The sequence below is a fragment of the Ochotona curzoniae genome, unplaced genomic scaffold (assembly GCF_017591425.1).
Source record: "Ochotona curzoniae isolate NIBS_2020 unplaced genomic scaffold, NIBS_Ocur_1.0 contig_3819, whole genome shotgun sequence".
NCBI lineage: Eukaryota > Metazoa > Chordata > Mammalia > Lagomorpha > Ochotonidae > Ochotona > Ochotona curzoniae.
The window spans coordinates 25,424,094-25,443,489 of NW_024466004.1; the positions used below are offsets into that span (position 1 = coordinate 25,424,094).

Below are 19,396 nucleotides of genomic sequence, written 5' to 3' on the forward strand. Positions count from 1 at the left end.
TTGTGTGAACTTTAAATTGCAGCCATTTACAAGGAAGTTAGGCTTGACCCTTGAAACGGGTATCTGTGTTCTCCTTTAATGGCTGATAGGGCAGGATTTTCATCTGGTCTGTGAAGGTGAAGACATGACTGTTAGGAGACTTTAACATTGCAGTGGTTCAGGAGAATATAGGTTGGAGAATTAAGGAAATAAAGGTTTCAAGAGAAGAATGCTAGAGGTTACTGACATGATTTCCATAGGATGGGACCTATTGTAAATAGTACAGTTTGAGTCTTCTCTGGACAAGGAGGGACATCAAGAGACATAAAGCAAATTTTGAAATCCCAGACACCATTGTCTTTTGTTTTTAATAGCTAACAATGCAATACCAAGAGGGAAAAAAACTGGTAGCATGCGTTCCCAAGAATTCACTGGATGAGTTCTCAGAGGCAGTGCTTATCACAGAGATCAGGAGACTCTGGCATGTCTGCCAGGTAGCATTTAATCATGGCTTTCTGTTAACCAAAGTTCTTTGGCAGGAGCTCCCCAATCTGTACTCTGCCCTGAATGGTAACACAGTGCTTGTGTGAAGAGTCTTTGGTGTTCCCAGACACAGATGTGTGAACTGGCAAGCTTCATCTTGCCTAATGTGGCATTGCTAAACTGGTAATAATATCTACCGTGTGTGTTGAATAAAGGTTTAAAGTAAAAGCTAATGTAGTTATGTCATATGGTAACTCATTTTTAAAAGTTAGAAGATTAAGATATAACAAATCGATTTCTGGTAAGTTAGAAATGATTTTGTATTCATTCCTTCATATAAGCCAGCCTATTCCTTGTTCTGCTTGGCTATAGCAGAACTAACAGAATGGTGCACTGGGTACAGAGTTGACCTTCAGTTCAAATGAACTGCTTCCATTTCCAGCTCTGCCATTTATTGTATGGTCCTGAAGCAAATTACTTAAGCTCTCTAGGCATTAGTCCTTATCAGTGATATTTGGGACGATGTCTGTCTCAAAACGTATGGCCCAAGACCGAATTAAAATACCCTCTGTGAAAGCATGTGTTTATGGTGTCTGCCTTATAATTCCCCTTGCTTCACTTCCTTGTTTGCATGCTAAAGAAAGGTGGCTACAGTTTTTCAGATCCTGTGGTGAAACATAATCTATAGAAACGCATACTCAAATAATCTCCTCCCACAAACAGATATAAAATTATTTTGAAGATAAAAAGCTAACACAATTTTAGAGATTGCATGATCGATCTTTTAGGTGTTTGGAAACTTTGACAGAGAGTTAGTAGACCTGAAATATAAGACGGCAATGCACATTTTTTCCGTGGCTAGAAGATGACAAATCTTCATTTTTTAATTTATTTCTTCTGCTATCAGAAAAGTCAGGTAATATGTTAATGATGTGAAATCATGTATGCTGCTTATGCTGACTGGCATAATTCATTTGAAATCCAGAATAATCTTACTCAATAATTAGATTACATGAAACTGAATGACTGCAAAGACTTGAGCCATTTGTTGAAATATGGAACAATGCAAGCAATAGTAAATGTGAGATGCAGAAAAAAACAGACCACATTAGCCACCCTCTGGCTCCCGAGAAGACAAACTCAAATAATTACCAGAATGTGATGTTCTTTACTTTCCGGGTTTAAAATGACCCTTCAGAATTTAAATTCAAGAACAGTAACTGCAGGTAAAACTATCTTTTTAAAAGAGGAAGCTACAGCTTTGAGCGACTCAGTGGACAAATACAGAGCCTGTTTCAAACTGCACAGCTCTGTGCAGCAGGTTTCTCTCTACATTGCAACACTGCCAAACACAGTCCTGTGCTGTTCCCCACCAATCTGCAACGCTGGCACCAACTTGTTACAGTAACTCTGCCAGCTACCTTTCTAGCAAATACCAATTGAAAGGTGTTCAGCTTGCTGGTGCTGACATGAACCGAATCTCTCTTCCCATGGGACAGAGACAAGCAAGACATAACCCCACAAACCTCTTTGAACGTATGTCTCATACGGGAATCCACGCACACAAAAGGCTGTTGCTTTTTCGGTTTTGAGAGTTGCTGCTGACAGCAGTGAGTCAGGACAACTTTGGTGGTGTACAGTTTCATCCTTCCTCGTGAGATCACCTTAGTGGCTTAGTTTCTCATCGCACCTTATTACTGAAGATGGTTTTTGAGATTCTCTTTGTTTGACAACATGACATACACAAGATTTCCTTCAAGTCTTCCAAGCATTCCAAAGGTAGCTATGTATCTATACTTAGCTGTTCGCTTGGATATAAACCCTCAGCTTGACTATCAATTAAGATAAAAGATTATTAAAATGACCTGCTCTCCATAAATAGGAAATCACAGATAATTATTGTATAGCATTGTAAATACAGTTGTTGAATGGAACATTTTAATTTCAGGATGGAGTAGCCAGATCTGGATTCTTTATCTATTTGTTGTAACCTTTAACGCTTCTGATATACCTGAAATTAAGATCTTTTAGACCTGCTTATTTTGGAATTCCAGCTATTTTCTGTCAACATAATTCAACATTGGTGCACCAATGACAAGTCTGATAAAAAAGTGTAATTATCAAAATATTTCCAAACAGCTGTAGATCCTTTTCACAGCACTGCTTTATCTGCAGCATCATCTTCCATATAAAGAAAATGCAATGTGAAATCTATTCTACTCATCTTCTCTGACAATGTTTACCTAGATTGTTCCATTGAACTTTGAACAATTTATGAAAAGAATCAAACCGAGCATTTGAAATAAAATGAAATAACTCCTGAAAAGATATCAGAAGCACTGAGAGTGTCAGAGAACCTAATGCTTAAATCAAGGCACTTATATGACAGTTATAATGACCTTGAATTTACTGGAGATTTTATGCTTCAGTGTCTGTATTTCTGCTGAACAACACAAGGTGATTCATGAAGCTGACATCATTCTGTGGTGTAGAAATACCCTTAATCCACTGTCACATTTGAAGTGTGTTAGTTGAGAGTATTGATTTTCAGTGTTTGTGATCTGAGCAACTGTTGGGTATCTTTTATATCTCCTTCAAGCACATATATAGTCGATTCTGAAGAGAAACTTACAGAAGTTGCTTTTCCATATATGCTTGTAAGCCAAAAATATCACTGATAGCTAAACTCTGAAGGCCTAGAAATAGAGAGTGGTTAGAGAGGACCAGTCAAATTAACATTTGATATTATCAGAAAGTTTTATGTTTTATATGTGCTAATACAGAAATAGATTTGGAAGAAATCTTCATGTGATAAGCTCCCAGAAGGAAACATTTTCAATATAGTGTTTAGCTTGCTTTATAAGCTGATCTACACTAAAGTCTGTATAATGGTGTCAAATTGATCTACTTTGGGGTCCTTGTGATGGTGTGGCAAGCTAATCCACCTTCCATTCCCTCATCCCATGGTGGTGTTGATTTGTGTCCTGGCTGCTCTATGTCTCATGCAGCTCTCTGCTTGTGGTGGGGGAAACAGAGGAAGTTGGCCCAGGAACTTGGGCACCTATGCTCAAAAGGGGACTGGGAAGAAGCTGTTCCCAGCTTCCAATGAGCTCTGCTCTGTTGCAGCCTTTTGGGAAGTAAACCAGCAGATGGAAGACTTCTCTCTTTGTGTCTCCTCCCTCCGTAAAATATGCCTTTCAAATAAAAACAAATCTTTTTAAAAACTTGAGCTACTTCAATAGATACATTGGGAGCACAAACAGAAAATTAGCATGTACCTGTTTTTCTGATGTTGGTTTTTAGCATTGTTTTTCCTAGAAAGAGGACAGAGTTTCCTAGTAGTTTCCCCAATTCAAATTTCTGCATTACAGAAAATGTACGGCATATAATAAACTCTGCCATTTTTTTTAAAAAAGGTCTGTTTATTTTTATTAGAAAGTCAGATTTACAAAGAGAAAGATCTTCCATCACTGGTTCACTCCCCAAGTGGCTGCAATGGCCAAAGCTGAGCTGATCTGAAACCAGAAATTAGGACTTTCTTCTGGGTCTCCCACATGGGTGCAGGGTCCCAAGGCTTTGGACTATCCTTGACTGCTTTCCCAGGCCACAAGCAGGGAGCTGGATGGAAAGTGGATCAGCCAAGATGCTAACTAGCACCCAGATGGGATCCCAGCACACGCAAGGTGAGGACTTTAAACGCTAGGCTACCATGCTGAGCCCATCAATTCTTTATTTTTTTTTAAACATACTACTTTATAATCTACAACAATGATTTCTTAAAACATTCACAACTGAAAAATTTAACTTTGCCTTAGTGGTATCTCTTTCACTGGGAGAAACAAGATGTTTCTGTCCCAAATGTTTAGTTGATTCTTCAGGAAAGTTATGATTCCACTATATTTCACTATGTACTTTACTGAAGTATTTGAAATAGGAAAGAACAGGTTACTATGTAGGCATATATCAGAAAACTACTTCTTTTTAAAGAACAATTTTAAGTAAGATATTAGAATTATGGAGTAGATATTGAGTGCATCCCTCAACCTTTTTTCTACAACTGTTAGGGCAGTATCATTTGGACAGAGCCTGAGGTGGAGGAAAGAAGTGCGTTCAAGTCTCACTGGACTAACTGTCCAGTCTGTGTCCTTGTCCAGATTCTGCAGCTTGGGAGGAAGAATGCTAATGAGGTGAAATGGCTGAGAGGAAAAACAGGAAGCAGAAAGCAACAATCTCGTAGTGGCTAGAACTATGTCATAGATTAAACCTCTGCCTATGGTACCGGCACGGCTTATAGGCCCCACCTTGAGTCCTGGCTGCTCCACTTCTCATTTAGTAACCTGTTAGTGTGACTGGAAAAGCAGCAAAAGGTGGCCCATGTCCTTTGGCACTTGACCTCGTGTGGGAAATCTAGAAGAAGCTCCTGGTTCCTGGCTCAGCTCCAGCCATTGCGGCCATTTGGGGAGTAAGTCAGTGGATGGAGGATCGTTCTTTCTCTCTTTTTCCCTCCTCTCTCAGTAAATATGCTTTTCAAATAAAAAGAAATAAATACTTAAAAAACAAAACTATTTTTTTCTGGTTCGTGTGTGTTATACAAATCACATTGAAACAGTGACATGATGTTTAATATAAATGCTGTACATATCAAAGATGTGTCTGTTTATCTTGGCAGTCTCTCTAATGTTCTTCGGCAAAATAATGAAAATACAAAGCAATCTGTGTTGATTGTTTTTTGATCAAATAAAAGTGATCTTACCAAGAAGGGAAATATTCATGAAATGAAGGCAGGGAAGCAAAGTATTAGTGAAAACGACCTTGGTTTTGACCTGGGCTAATAGCTATTTGTGGGATGTCTGTCAACAGCTTGTGAGGAACCTACAGGAAATGAGATGGAGGTGCTGCTGCTGAGGCATCATATAAGCAGAATAGCTGCTGGGTGCTTCTTGTGTTTGCTGCTCAGCCATTCATGTATATTGCTTTGTTCTTTATTTAAGGAATCAGTGTGATGCTCTTGCAGCTTCCTTTGCTCTTCATCCAATATATGGTTATGAGTGGATATTAAGGAAGATTAGATGAGCTAATCAACTAGAAGTAGAGAAGTTTTGCTTTTTTTGTTTGTTTGTTTCATTGAGTTCTCTTTTTGCATAGCACTTGATGGGAGACAAGAAATGGTTTCCCAAGAAATGGTTTCCCCCAAGATCCTTTACATGAAATGTAAAAGCAAAAATCCAGAAGCAGTTTCAATCAAGAAACCATAAGTACTCCATGATGACAAAATACAAAGCTATTGTGAGGATTATGGTATCCCAAATAGTAAATTCTCCTTGAGAAACATATGTGTTATTTGTTACAACATAAATAAAAAGTCCTTTGTATTGGAGTTGAGCCAAATATATCCATTTTGACAGAACCCTGCACTTCCACTTACAGATTATGGCACATTTCCGTGGCACAAAGCAAAATTAAGGTACATTTGTATTTGCATGAAGAAATAAAGAACATGGGTATTAGATCTTAAGAGCAATAGCAGTGTTGGTCACTATCAAGAAAGACAAACATTAGTTGTTTTTTCCTCCCACAGGTTCAGGATGCATTCAGATGTCGATTGAGAAACTGTCAGGATCCAATCAACGCCGATTCTACAAGTTCTTTCCCTAATGGACATGCTCAAATCATGGTGAGGTTTTATTTTTCCTCTGTTAATTAATTCATGATTTCTCCAGGAGTTAACTAAACATTCTTGTCAGTAATGTACCAGCAAAATCCTAAATTCAGTAAGAGATTTGGAATTCTAGGGTCAGAGAAGTATTCTGCCTAGATTTTCTATGGTTTTCTCTTTGGTTTTTTAGCTTCCTAAAAGGTTGACTGTTGAGGTCCTGGTTAACACTGGAGAATATTTTCATCCCTGCATGTATACAATTTTTTTAACATACCAGAACACTCTTAATCCTGTACTTTTACTGTAGAATCATTGTTCTTGACCTTGACTGCCCATGAGAAAATTAAGGGATACTACAAGCATAAAATTTCTGTGTATTTTACAAATGAGACAGAATTTAAGCCGTATTAATAAAAACAGAGATTAAATACAAAAGTTTTAACATTTATTTTACTATTAATTTTTTTGTAGTCTAAATGACATAAAATGGGCTAAGCTGAAATTCTCAGTTCAAAATGATTTTATTGAAAATACGTGATTGGAGGAAGTTGTTTAAAGCAACCTAATTTAATTTTGCCATAAAAAAGTAAAGTCATTTGTTCAAAATAAAAAATGAGAATGGACTTCTACTTTAGCAGGTTCCAGATCAAATGAGTATTATTTAATCTTCAATTTGGTTTCTACATCTGACATCCTTTAGTTACATTTGAGTGAAAAGGAGTCATTAGAAAAGCCAGGTTTAAATATTAAGCATTTAACATATCTGTATTCTAAGATACTATATTACAAAAAACCATATTCAGATGAGATGTTTAAGAAAAAAATGTCAACATTTACGTAGATTCTCCTTAATGCACATGCTTTTGTTTTGGTTAGGGTCTGCTACAAAAGCCTATCTTTCTTATGTATGGTTGTCATTTTCAAAACTGAAGATGACAATGGGTGCTGTGTTGCTCTATTAAAAATTTAATTCCGTGTCTTCATTGATTTTATTCAAGATTTGCTTTCTAAGAAATATTTTGGAAAGCAATTTGATCATTTCTTGAGAAGCTTGCTTTGTACAGAACAATTAACTGGCACTGCCTAGTCAGATATCTGTAAAACTTCAGATAATTTGATTACTAAGAAGCATTTGAGGTCTTCATTAAATGATTGTCTGTGCCTTATTATTTCTTGTTACAGACAGACTTTGAAAAGGATGTAGACATTGCTTGTCGATCAGGTAAGACTATCTAGATTTTAAAATATAATCATTTGAAATATTAAATCACTTTTATTAATTTTGATTTAAATTCAGACACTGAGGTTTATGTATCATATTACTATGAATGAGTAAATAAAACTTTTGAAATGGAAGCATTGTTATGGTGGGAATCTGTGGAAGGAGAAAGGAAAAAAGAGGCAGGGAGGGGAGGGAGAGAAGGACATGGAGAGAGAGAGGTGGATGAGAGAAATGAGAAATTAAGAATGATTCATGAAGCGTTCATGACAACAGAGAAGCACTGACGTAGAGAATGAAGACTTGGATTGCACTGGGCAATGTCTGTTGAGTGGGATTGAAGAGTCTCTGTTGCAGTTTCATCATGCCTTTAACATGCATTGCTGTAAGGCTAACAGCCCAGTGTGTGCGTGCGTGTGTGTGTGTGTGTGTGTGTGTGTGTGTGTGTGTGTGTGTGTGTGTGGTGTGGTGTGATGGTGGCTATTGTTTGAGAGAGCACCAGGAGAAACCATACAGCACACCTGCTGGAGTTCCATTGTCCTGCAGACAGTGAGTAAATACTTGCTAGGGTATTAAGCCAGATATGTCTTTACCTGGGGAGGGGAGATTTGCTTTCATTTCTGATATTAATTTACTTACTTTGGGTTCACATACCACACTTTTGAGATTAACCATTGGAAATGAGATAAGAATACACTTGAAACCTCACTGAAGCTTTCAACAGTGACAAGATACCTAGCAACCAATCGATGTTCACTAAGGCAACCTGTATCTGTTAGCATGTTCCCTTTATGAGAGATGTTCAAATTCAACTCATAGCCATTAAACGTCACTACAGAAACTCAGATCACAGCTTTTGTGTTAAGTACAACAGCGTGATAGGATAATTTCACATTCTCCTGCTGGAGTTTATCAAAGTATGGTATGGCCGTAGTAGAGCAGTGAAATAACTGCTACGATATAGCAACTCAGAGTAGTCTTGTGCAAAGAATTGGAAACCGCCTGTTTTGAACATGTAATAAAATATTGACAAGATGCAATCTTGTGAGTATTTGGTTTTCAGAATCTACAACTTTCCTGTTTAGATCATTTGTACAATACTTCCCTTTGTTCTGTGCTTCAACAATGAGTATTCACAAATCACCAGCCAAGACACCAATTTTTACATCTACCTCTAAGATGAGAAGTGATTTGCCTAGGTCCCAAAGCTTCAATTTATTTACACTGGTTAGGCATTTAATCTCAAATCTTCTCCACTCAATATGGTTCGTTTCTGCTTCTTTTGGCATATTCTACTTTCTACAGTTCTCCTTGGTAGACAAGTAGCAAAAACAAGGACAGTTTTGTCTCTTCTCTTCTTTAATAGCTGCTGACATTGAATCAGTCTTAGAGAATAGTCTCTACAACAAACAGTATTTGGAAACTTCTTAGAAATGTGAATTTTGAAATCCGACCTCAGACCTTTGGGGTCATTAACTTCCACAAGTCATCCAGGTGTCTGAGGTGCGTGATGAATTTTGAGTATCACTGCATCAGCTCTTCCTTTTGGAGTTGTGATCTCATCCTTTCAGTACTCATCTTGCTGTCTTTTGTTAACTTTCCCATTTTTCCCAGGTCTCTGAGATTGATTGATTTCTATATTTCCTCCTTAAAGATTTATTTTTATTAGAAAGGCACATTTACAGAGAAGAGAGATCAAAAAAGATTACCCATCTATTGGTTTATTACCCAAGTGGCCTCAACAACTGGAACTGAGCCAATCAAAGCCAGCATCCAGGAGTTTCTTCCAGTTCTCCCACATGGGCTTTAGAGTCCCAAGGCTTTGAATCATTCTTCTCTGCTTTCCCATGTACCGGCATCCATTTGGGATGCCAGGGCTTGAAGACAGAGGATCATCCAGTTGAGCCATTGCTCTGCTTGTGACCTGAGGAAGGAATAGAGGATGACCCAAAGACTTGGGACCATGGGCCTTCATGGGAGACCCCAAAGAAGCTCCTGGCTCCTGGTTTTGGATATGCTCAGCTCTGGCTATTGAAGCCACTTGGAGAGTGAGCCAGGATGCAAGATCTTTATGCATCTCCTTCTCTCTTTAAATTTGCCTTTCCAATAAAAATAAGTAAGTCTTAGAAAATAAAGTCAGAAAATTAAACTTTGTACTGGTGCTAAGGGAGTGTACTATTGAGAAAATATAGGGGAGAGGAAGAAAGGGAAAATGAGGAGAGATAAAGAGGAAGGTGAGGATCAACCCTTATTTCTATAAAAATATATCACAGAAGAAAAGATAACAATAAAAAATTTAAAATAGTTTCACTGATTTTAATCTCATTAAATATGTTCACTTAACATATTTTAACATATTCATGTATGCTTACCCTGAAAACCACTAATTCATTACTGATTATTATTTTAACAGTTATATAACATATAATAGTTAAAAACAAGCTTCAAGCTGTAGATTAACTTTTAAATACCTACATGTTGATTTAATGTGCTTTTTACTTGTAAAATAAAGTGACACAAATGTAAGAACTTGAACCAGTATCTCTAAGGTTAGCAGATATCACATGAATGATGCATGCTTTGCAGTAATCTTAAAGATTTTACCAGGGAAAGAGACTCATAGTCTGCTTTTCAACTTTAAATAAATGCACAACAGTTACGATTCTATTTGAAAGTCAGATACTAATCAGTAAAATGTTATATGTATTACATTTTGACAAGGAGGCAATAAACCACATATTTCACACTTTTCAAGAGCTAATTAAATTTTAGATGTTCACTGTTCAGCTTTATGCATAGGGTGGTATTGGGTAGGCGTGTCGAGCCAGTTTTCACTCAGTGGTCTTTTATGTACTTTTATTACCAAAGTCATCACAAATACATCCTCAGAATTTTCCCATTTCCTATTCTTGGAACAGGTAGTATTCACAACTAAGATTCTTTGAGATTTTCTATATCTCTTTATCCATAAAGCTTAGCTTTTTTAAAATATAGAGGCCAGGAGAATTTAAAAAAAAAAAAGTTGTCAAAAGTATGCTTTCATGAGGAATTATGAAACCTTTTCTTTATTGATTTGCTTTAGTTCAGTATGTCTTCTCAGTTGTTCTGTTTGGCACTACAAATAATCATCTTTTTCCTGTCATTATTTTTCAGGCTTAAAATGGAATGGACTCTAAAGAGGCTTATATAGTTTTTTGTTTGTTTAAATTCGATTGGAATTTTTAATATACTTTCAAGGGTATTCAAGGATATGTATTGAACTTATATTAAAAAATAGCACCTATTGTTCTATAGAGAATATAAGGTCATAGATACTTTTGAGACTTTTAAGCACAGAGCATGTGGACTTCAGTGGAAGCTCATTTATTTTCAACATACATAGATTTCCAGTCAGTTCTCATTAACTGTCTATCTCAAGAAGTATTTTAATGAATAAAACTTACAGAACACTGTAAAGTAAGAGCTTTGAAAAAAAGTCAGGGGGCTGCACTGTCCCTTACTACGCTAAACATCATCTGGTGTCAGCATCCCATATGGGTCTGGCTGTTCCATTTTCCTTCCAGCTCTCTATTTATGGACTGAAAAAACCGTAAAAGCTCCTGACTCCTGGCTTCCAATTGGCTAAGCCCCAGCCATTGCAATCATTTGGGGAATGAACTACTGGGTAGACAATCTCTCTGTCTCTCTTTCTCTCTGTAACTCTCCCTTTCAAATGCAAAACCAAATAAATCTAAAAAAAATCAAAGTTATCTGATTATATCCATGATTTTATCTATATAAAAAAATAAGTAGACTAATGGAGAAAATTCTCCATTACCCTGAAAATGTTTGTAAAGGTGTTTCAAGAGAAGTCACTGGAATTTTTGAAAGCCTATTAATGAACTTTTGGCTATGCTTCAGCTGTAGGCAATCCAAGTTCTGGACTAAGTAATCTGGACCATGCATATATAACTAGATACATAATTTTTTCAATGCTGTTTTTTATTCTATTAAGGCAGTTGTTTAGTAGAAATAGACAACCCAAAATGATCATAAAAAACAAATACTGACTTTCATTTATGAGCTTTTATATTCTGATTCACAGTTCTTCATAAGGATATTGGCCCTTGTCGAGCGGCAACAATCACAGGAACACTCTCCAGGATTTCTCTCAATGATGATGAAGAAGAAAAGGGAACAAACCCTGAGGGGCTAAGCTATTCAACGTTGCCTGGAAATGTCATTTCCAAAGTCATCATCCAGCAACCCACAGGTCTGCACATGCCCATGAGTATGAATGAGCTGAGCAATCAGTGTTTGAAGAAAGAGAATACTGAATTGCGAAGAACTGTGTATCTATGTACGGATGACAATTTAAGAGGGGCTGATATGGACATAGTTCATCCTCAAGAAAGAATGATGGAAAGTGACTATATTGTAATGCCAAGAAGTTCTGTAAATACCCAGCCATCAATGAAAGAGGAAAGTAAAATGAATATTGGCATGGAAACCTTGCCCCATGAAAGGCTATTACACTACAAAGTGAATCCCGAATTCAATATGAATCCCCCTGTAATGGACCAGTTTAATATGAACTTAGATCAACATCTTGCACCCCAGGAACATATGCAGAATTTGCCCTTTGAGCCTCGCACAGCTGTGAAGAATTTCATGGCTTCTGAGTTGGATGATAACGCAGGACTATCAAGAAGTGAAACTGGATCGACAATATCAATGAGTTCTTTAGAGGTGAGAAGAGATTCAAAGTACATATTAAATGTAAGATCGATTAATTGGTTTGTATGCCTCTGGCATTGTAAAACAAAATTCACATTGGTCTTTTTAGCTATGCATCTTATAAGAATTTTTGAAATGAAAACATTATTATGAATGTAATGTTTTTCTAGCAATGCATTAGAATGCCCTTATTAAGGTCACATTTTCTTTCTTTTTAAAGAGCTCTTTATTTAGAAAGCATTATCTATCAGTCATAATCTTGTTATCCCTAGAGCTATGTAGAACACACAAATTGAAAACATAACCCTCAAGATGTTTTTGGTGCATAAAAAATGCCTGTGGTTGGTAAAATTATGTTTTAAACCAGGTCTGGATCTCTTTTGTAAGGGAGCTATTATTACAAAGAACATGGAAGATTTCTCTGAATCCCTCCATTACACACTTATTTTTAATTCTAATTATCATCACAATTGTAGTAAATGTTTTGCTCCTAATTTTTGCAAATTGATGACCACCAAAGTTATGGCTTTAAATTGTGAATTGTCAGGAAGGATCATCCATGTTGTATTAAATTTAATCAAATAAAAAACAAGGACATAATGTCTTACACTTACTGACATTTCTAATTAGTAATTTATATGTGATTTTTACATATTTTTTTCTTGAAATTTTGTTGTAAGTTCACTGCTGATATATAGAATCAGAATGCACGTTTCCATATGCGATATTTTCTGCATACTGCCAGTAATCTTAATATAATAAAGTACTGTAATTAGATACTGTAGAAGGTTTTATAGTTGATTACCTGTACCTACCATCAGAATTATGCTGATCATTGTGTAGTCTGGAGTCTGAAAGAGCAAGACAGAATTGTTCCTCTCTTCTCCACAAAGAGAAGATGAAGGCAAATTGAAGAAACATGGCAAATAATATAATTTTAAGGTATTTTTTTCATTTGGCTCAAAGAAATTCTAGAACAAAATTAGGAAGTAGACAGGATCCGGGATAAGTACTCTATCAAATAAAAAATAGCTTGCACGAATAAGTAGGTCAGTATCATTCCATCAGTGATGCCAAGTTAAGCTGCAAAGCGGCTGCGACTTCACCTGGGCGGAAGCACTCTGTTCCTCTAAGCTAGCAGAATAACTGTCGTTTCCCTGTTTGCTACTTGCATGTCTCAGAGACTAGCAGGTCTGCTACAGAATTAACCACATAAACAGGAACTACAAAACGCTTAGGCAAAATCCCTACTGTTTTTAAAAGGAATTTCAGTGACAGTGCATGTAGTAACAAACATCTCAGGTATTCAAAGCTCTTTTTAAGTGTCCTAAAGAAGTTTGAATGGAATTTCATGAAAATGTTCTAGATATAAAAATGCTTTACATTTAAAAGCCTGTAAATCTTGCTGGATTTGATATTGTACAGCTTACGTGGCTTGAACAATAGACTGTATTTCCAAATGCTGCTTTATTCAGTTTCTAAGTTTTCTAAATCTCTGTATCCTTATTATTGAGTATAAGCATTACATCTAACTCTGATTCAGCCAAAGGATCTGCATTTAAATGGCCTAGCGATTACTAGTCTTAAATATTGAAAAGAAAGCAAATTCGAGATTCACAATGAAATGTTGGGTCCTCATTTTCAGCCCTTGAAAGAATTTAATAGTTTGTAATTACTTAGGCTGACCATTTTAGAAGACAGCTTAAAGAGACTGTGTGGAGATAAAAAAATTAGCATTTATATAGCATCTTTCATTAGCGAATACTCAAATCACCTTAAAAACATGAATTAATTAATCTTCATATACCTCTATGCAATGGATAAATTATAATCTTCAAAGAAAAGTCATTTGTTCAAGGTTGCAAAGCAAGGACATGGCAAATCTAGGGATAGAATCTTTCTGTCCTGATTCTTATTGTGCTATCTAGAAGGCAGTGATGAGCCTGAACTGCAGCCTGAACGTAACTTGCAAATTCTTTTGAACCCTTCTCAACTACTTGGACCTAAGGTGGATAAAGGCAGGAAATGGAAAAAGCCTTCATGCCATAAGTGCATACAACTAAAATGTCTTGGAGATTTGACAGTGATCCATAAAGTCATCAGGACAGATTTTTTTTTTTTAGCAGAAAAATGTATTGTTAGAGTTGTCCAGTCTGCTAGATTGTATCTGCACGGTCAAGTGGCAAGAAGATGATATTGCAACAGCAGTTGGAAAAAGGAGAAAGATGGCTGCATGTCTGCATGGAGAGGGGGCAGCCACAGTAGTCAGGAGGTGTCCGAGTCTTTAAAGATAATGTGATGAAAGTGGATGAATAGGCAGGCTACATGACACCTCTGTGACAGACCTTGTCTTTTCCTTCAGAGTAAGAAAGAAAGGAGAGTAAAGTCAAAGGAATGTCCAGCCTGGGAAACCAACAGAGTACGGGCAGGTGCCCCAGGATACTTTCAGTAATGTGCTATAAAGATGATCATATTAATTCATGCAAATTTGCATTTTTCCGAATTGCTATCATGAGAATGGTGAGGAGAAAAAAGAAAAAGGTGAAAGTTATCAAAGTATGGAATTTATTATTCGTGATTTTTAAAAATGCAAGTGAAAAAAGCAAGAATTGAAGGGGAGAAGAAAGCCAAAGAGAGTTGATTGGGTGAAGAGGAGGAAGTATTCATTACAGTGAGCAGGAAGCAGAAGAGAAGGCTCCCCTACAAGGAGAGAAGGACCCACCTTTCAGGTGAATTTGTTCAGCTAATCCCCAATTCTTGGGTACAGAAATGTCTAAAACTTTGATGAATTTTCTTAGCGTGATAGCATATGCTGGTTTTTCTCTGATGTCTAATATCAGCATGTTTCTTTATGTCTTATAATGGGTTGTCATGCTAAAAATGATTATTCCCAGAATTGAATTATTAAGCATTTTTTGGGTTTTTTCAAAAGTAAAAAAAAAAAAAACAATTTTTCATTAGCTACCACACTGCTGTAATGCACTTTTTTTTTTACTTTTTCTTTTCTTTTTTAATTTAATTTTTAGTAATCTTATTTAGTTGATTAGGGTACAAAGGGTCAAGGGTTACAGGATGAAAGTGGGTAATACCATTGTTTCCACACTAATATCATTTTTTCCCTGTATTTGGGGATAGGGGAGAAACAAATGGAAAAGCCCCACCCAGCCTCCCACCCATCCCAGATCCCCAATGTGAGGCGTGCTCTGATGGTGCTGCTCAAGCAGTTTTAATAGTTCAACAATTCTGGGTGGTTGCCAATCTCACCGTTCCAATTGCAATGAAAACTATTCAGAGTCCACTGGCTGACATAATCTCTTCATGGTTGTGGTTCTGAGATCAGCAGTTCAGTTGGAGGGATCTCCCAAAACTTCATCTGAGATGATCCCAAACCTGATTCTTGCATGAGTTTGCCAGAACAGGGTCCAACACCATCTGTCACCCCAATCAATTTATGTACATGCTGGTGGTTGCATTTGCTGGGTCAGTTCTGTTTCCAGCCCTGTCTTCCACTTGAACCAATGGGTGTTGTAGTCCAGCTCAATCCTACCCACTTCATACTCGGTCCTCATGCAAACCAGTGGGAGATGCAGCCTAGTCAGGGTGATTCCACATTACCCACACCAATTCTGCACTCTACCCTGGTTCCCATGCTTGCCAGTATGTACTGCAGGGTTGTTCAGTCTGTCCCACATCCCATTTAGCTCTCATACATGTCAATGGGCATTGAAACCTAGTTCAACCCAACCAACCTACTATCGGGCCCACACACATACTGGCAGGTGCCTTTCTGTCTGTCCAACCCTGCCCCGTCCTGGTTTTCCTGCTCTACAGTGAAAGTGGTAGCCCTGAGGGAAGTACCCACTATCTCCCTACTAGGCCACTCACACTCCCAGATTTTGCACTCTCCATGTGGTTCTAGCATTTGACTTGACAGAATTAGCTCCCAATGCCGGCCTCTGTCAGCTGATGCTGCGGCTAAGCCCAAACAACCCTCACCCACTCTAATTTAGTTTGCACCAGTAGGAACAATCAGCCTAACCTGACTTTTCCCTGATCTAGTCCACATGAGGCCCACAAGTGTTGCAGCCCTGCCCAATCTGGTCTGCCCCCATCCCAACTCATGCTTTCCAATGGGAGTGGTTGTCCAGCAGGAGAACCCACATTCCCCTATTGGCTTTGCACCCTACCCCCGGTTTTCACATGTGCTGTTTGGGCGCTGAAACCACATCTGGTACAGGTAACCTCACCTTGGCATTCCTTAATGTGCACTGGTATATGTCTCAACCGAACCTGGCTCAGCCCACAGTCTTTTTGGTGCTCAAATTCACTAGCGGGTGATGTGAACGGGTTCAGCCTGGTCTGCCCCCAACCCATGCCAAATGTATGCCAGTGGGATAATTTCCATGGCTTGTTCTGGGCCATTTCCTATCATGTTTCTTGTGCTTACCTGCCGAGTCTGTGTCCTGCCAAAGCGGTTGCCCAGACTCCTCCATCAGAACCTCTCCCAGTGCCATATTTCTCGCATGCCAGTGGGTCCATGAGCCAGCCCTACTCAATTCACCTCCTGTCCTCGCAGGAACAGTGGCTTTTCCTGACTGACCTTCAACCCAATCTGGTTCTTGCTATTGGATGTTTAAGCTCAGTCACGGCTTGTCCATACCCACATATGGCTCAGTAGGGGTTGAGACCTAGCCTAGTCTGTCCACATCTATCCTGGTCCTCCAGAACACCAGAAGGTGTTGGAGTCTGGCCCAGCTTGATGCATCCAGTTCCAGTCCACACTTTTACCAAGGGAGACTACAACAGTATCCTGATCAGAATGCAGCCCCCATTCCAGCCCATGTGCTCCTTGGTGGGAATCTCAACCCAGCTAAGGCATCCCCTTAGCTCCCCAACCAGGCTTATTCCCAGCCTTAGATCATGTGCAGGCCAGTGGTTGCTCTGACTCAGCTTGGCACAGCCCCTCACCTGTTCTGGTCACTGCCTTAGACACTGGCTTAGGGTCCCTGGCTGATGCAGAAGAGTAGGTGCAAGAACCTAGGTTGGCATGACCTGTGCTCCATCCTGATTTCTGTTCTTTCTTGTGAGTTAAGGTTTGCTTGGCCCTGCCCATTTCTCCTCATTCCAGTTGCAGCCCGGGCCACCCCACATCCTGTTCTAGGATGCATATTTGGGTGCTGCTGCCTTGACCTGACCAGACTGTTGTGGGTTCCTTTACCCGTGAGTGATGGCAGGTGGCATGGTCACACCTAGCTTAGTCCATCACAACCCCAGCTTGCGAGCTAACCAGGGGGACTTATATTTCACAGGGTTGGGTCCACACAACCCCACAGATTCTACCTCCAGACCAAGTTCTCTCACCTGCTGGATAGTGTCTTGACTCTGCCAAAGGTGATCACTCCACCATTCCACCACCCAATCGGGTAATGGTAGCTAGCCCTGCCAAACAGGCATCCATCCATAGCTTTGGTATGCACTTGTGTGTGTGTGTGTGGGGGGGGGGGGATGTCAGTGATGCTCTATGCTAACAGCCCATCTCTGGGTTCCTAATTGAGCTGGTGAATCAGTCTGACCAAATTAACCTATGGATACTTCCCTCCAAACCACCAGGTTTCAGTCCCCACGCATGAGAGAAAGTTTCATGACCTTATCACTGGGAATCACCCAAAATTCATCTCTCACCTACACTGAAACTAGCCTTATTCATGGGTGTCTCCAGGCAGCAACTTTATATCTTAAAAACCCCAGAGTTAGCCACCGGGAGGCCAGCAGGCAAAACCTGGCACCACTTGGTGCACTGGTCGCCCAAGGCTGAGGACTCATTCACTGCCTTCCCGCAGTGTATTTGGCTTGAGTCCCCAGCATTGGGTCTGGCCCGGCAGGGGCACCCCCTACAGCCGCCACACTGGAGGGAACTACAGTTGCCCCCAACCCCAAGACCTGAACCCCTCCCAAACTCACCCAGCCACAAGATCTATAATACACTTTAAACGTACAAAAAGGTAGCCTTTAAATTTGAGGTGGTCTTAAGAATAACAAATGAACAAAATTCCAAATTTTTGAAATAGGTGAATGCTGCAGTTGTATGAATACATTTAGGAAAACTGTATAGCTCTTACAGGACCAGCAATGTAACTTGATTTTGTACACTTTTAATTGAAAATAAAAATAATAATTAAAAAATAAAAAGAAAATACAGCATAATAAAAAAATCCAATCCTCAATTAAATGTGCTGGCTACATATAAATTTTAAGAGAGGAAAAAAAAAAGGAAAATGGTTGATATTTAAGTACAGACTGACTACCTAGACCAAAAAAAGGATTTAAAAAACCTCTAGTTTTCTATGACTAATATCTGATATCCATATAGCTGGAGTATTGTCACTATGAAAGAGATTTTATTAAATTTGCATATGTTATACTTTATTGGCAATTTACATGATGGTTTTTAAGGCCCTGGCAGACACATGGTTTATGGAAACAAGACTGGATATAAAATCACTTCTAAGACACAATGTATTTTATTATTATATATTTTTTGGTCCACCAATATTCTGAAAAAGGATAATTCACTATAATATTGTCTTATCATCCAAATGCCTCAATCTATGCATTTAAAATTTTTAAACATTGGTTATATTGCCCAACTTTGGTATTGAAAGATTGTTAACAAGACGTTATTTTGGCAAATTAAAACTTAAACATGGCTTTTCAACAGGATTTAAGAGGTAACGATCCCTACAGTTCCATGTTAATATGTAGTTTTCAAAACCTTACAAGGATAATGCTTAAAATATTATACATAGTTAACCTAATTAAAATAATTAGCTTCAAAATGACAAATTGATAAGCTAAGTAAAGCCTACACTATGTAACATTTGCTTGGAAACTTGATTTGTCAGTTATGCATAATAAAAATTCCAGTCATCAAGAAAATTATGAAAATTTCTTATCATAACATGATTTCTTTCACCCACCAACTTTTTTAAATCTTACAATAGATAAATACTAACATGTTTTTATTTTTACACTGAACCACATAGGAATGATGCATTTGGTTAGATTACTATTCGCATTGTTCAATTTGATTTCTCTTATATAACTTGATAAAATTTCATTGTTGAGCAATTAAAAAAAATATTGGAAAGTCAGATACAAAGAGGAGGAGAGGAAGATCTTCTGTCCAATATTTCACTCTCCAAGCAGCAATAATGGCTGGAGCTGATCTGATCCAAAGCCAAGAGCCAGGAGCCTCCTCTAGGTTTCCCACATGGGTGCAGGGTCCCAAATCATTGGGCCATCCTCAACTGCCTCCCCAGGCCACAAGCTGGATAAGAAGTGGA

At 38.3% G+C, this 19,396-nt stretch overlaps 1 protein-coding gene across 3 annotated transcripts in view; it reads left to right on the forward strand.

Annotated features, from left to right (window-relative positions):
- Positions 1-19,396, forward strand: part of ADGRB3 (adhesion G protein-coupled receptor B3) — a 687,263-nt gene that overhangs the window by 643,392 nt on the left and 24,475 nt on the right. For all 3 annotated transcript variants that reach the window (XM_040983603.1, XM_040983604.1, XM_040983605.1), the window contains 3 exons: positions 6,041-6,136; positions 7,301-7,340; positions 11,422-12,065. In XM_040983603.1, coding sequence (XP_040839537.1) covers positions 6,041-6,136; positions 7,301-7,340; positions 11,422-12,065 — 780 coding nt within the window. The remainder of the gene's footprint in view (positions 1-6,040; positions 6,137-7,300; positions 7,341-11,421; positions 12,066-19,396) is intronic.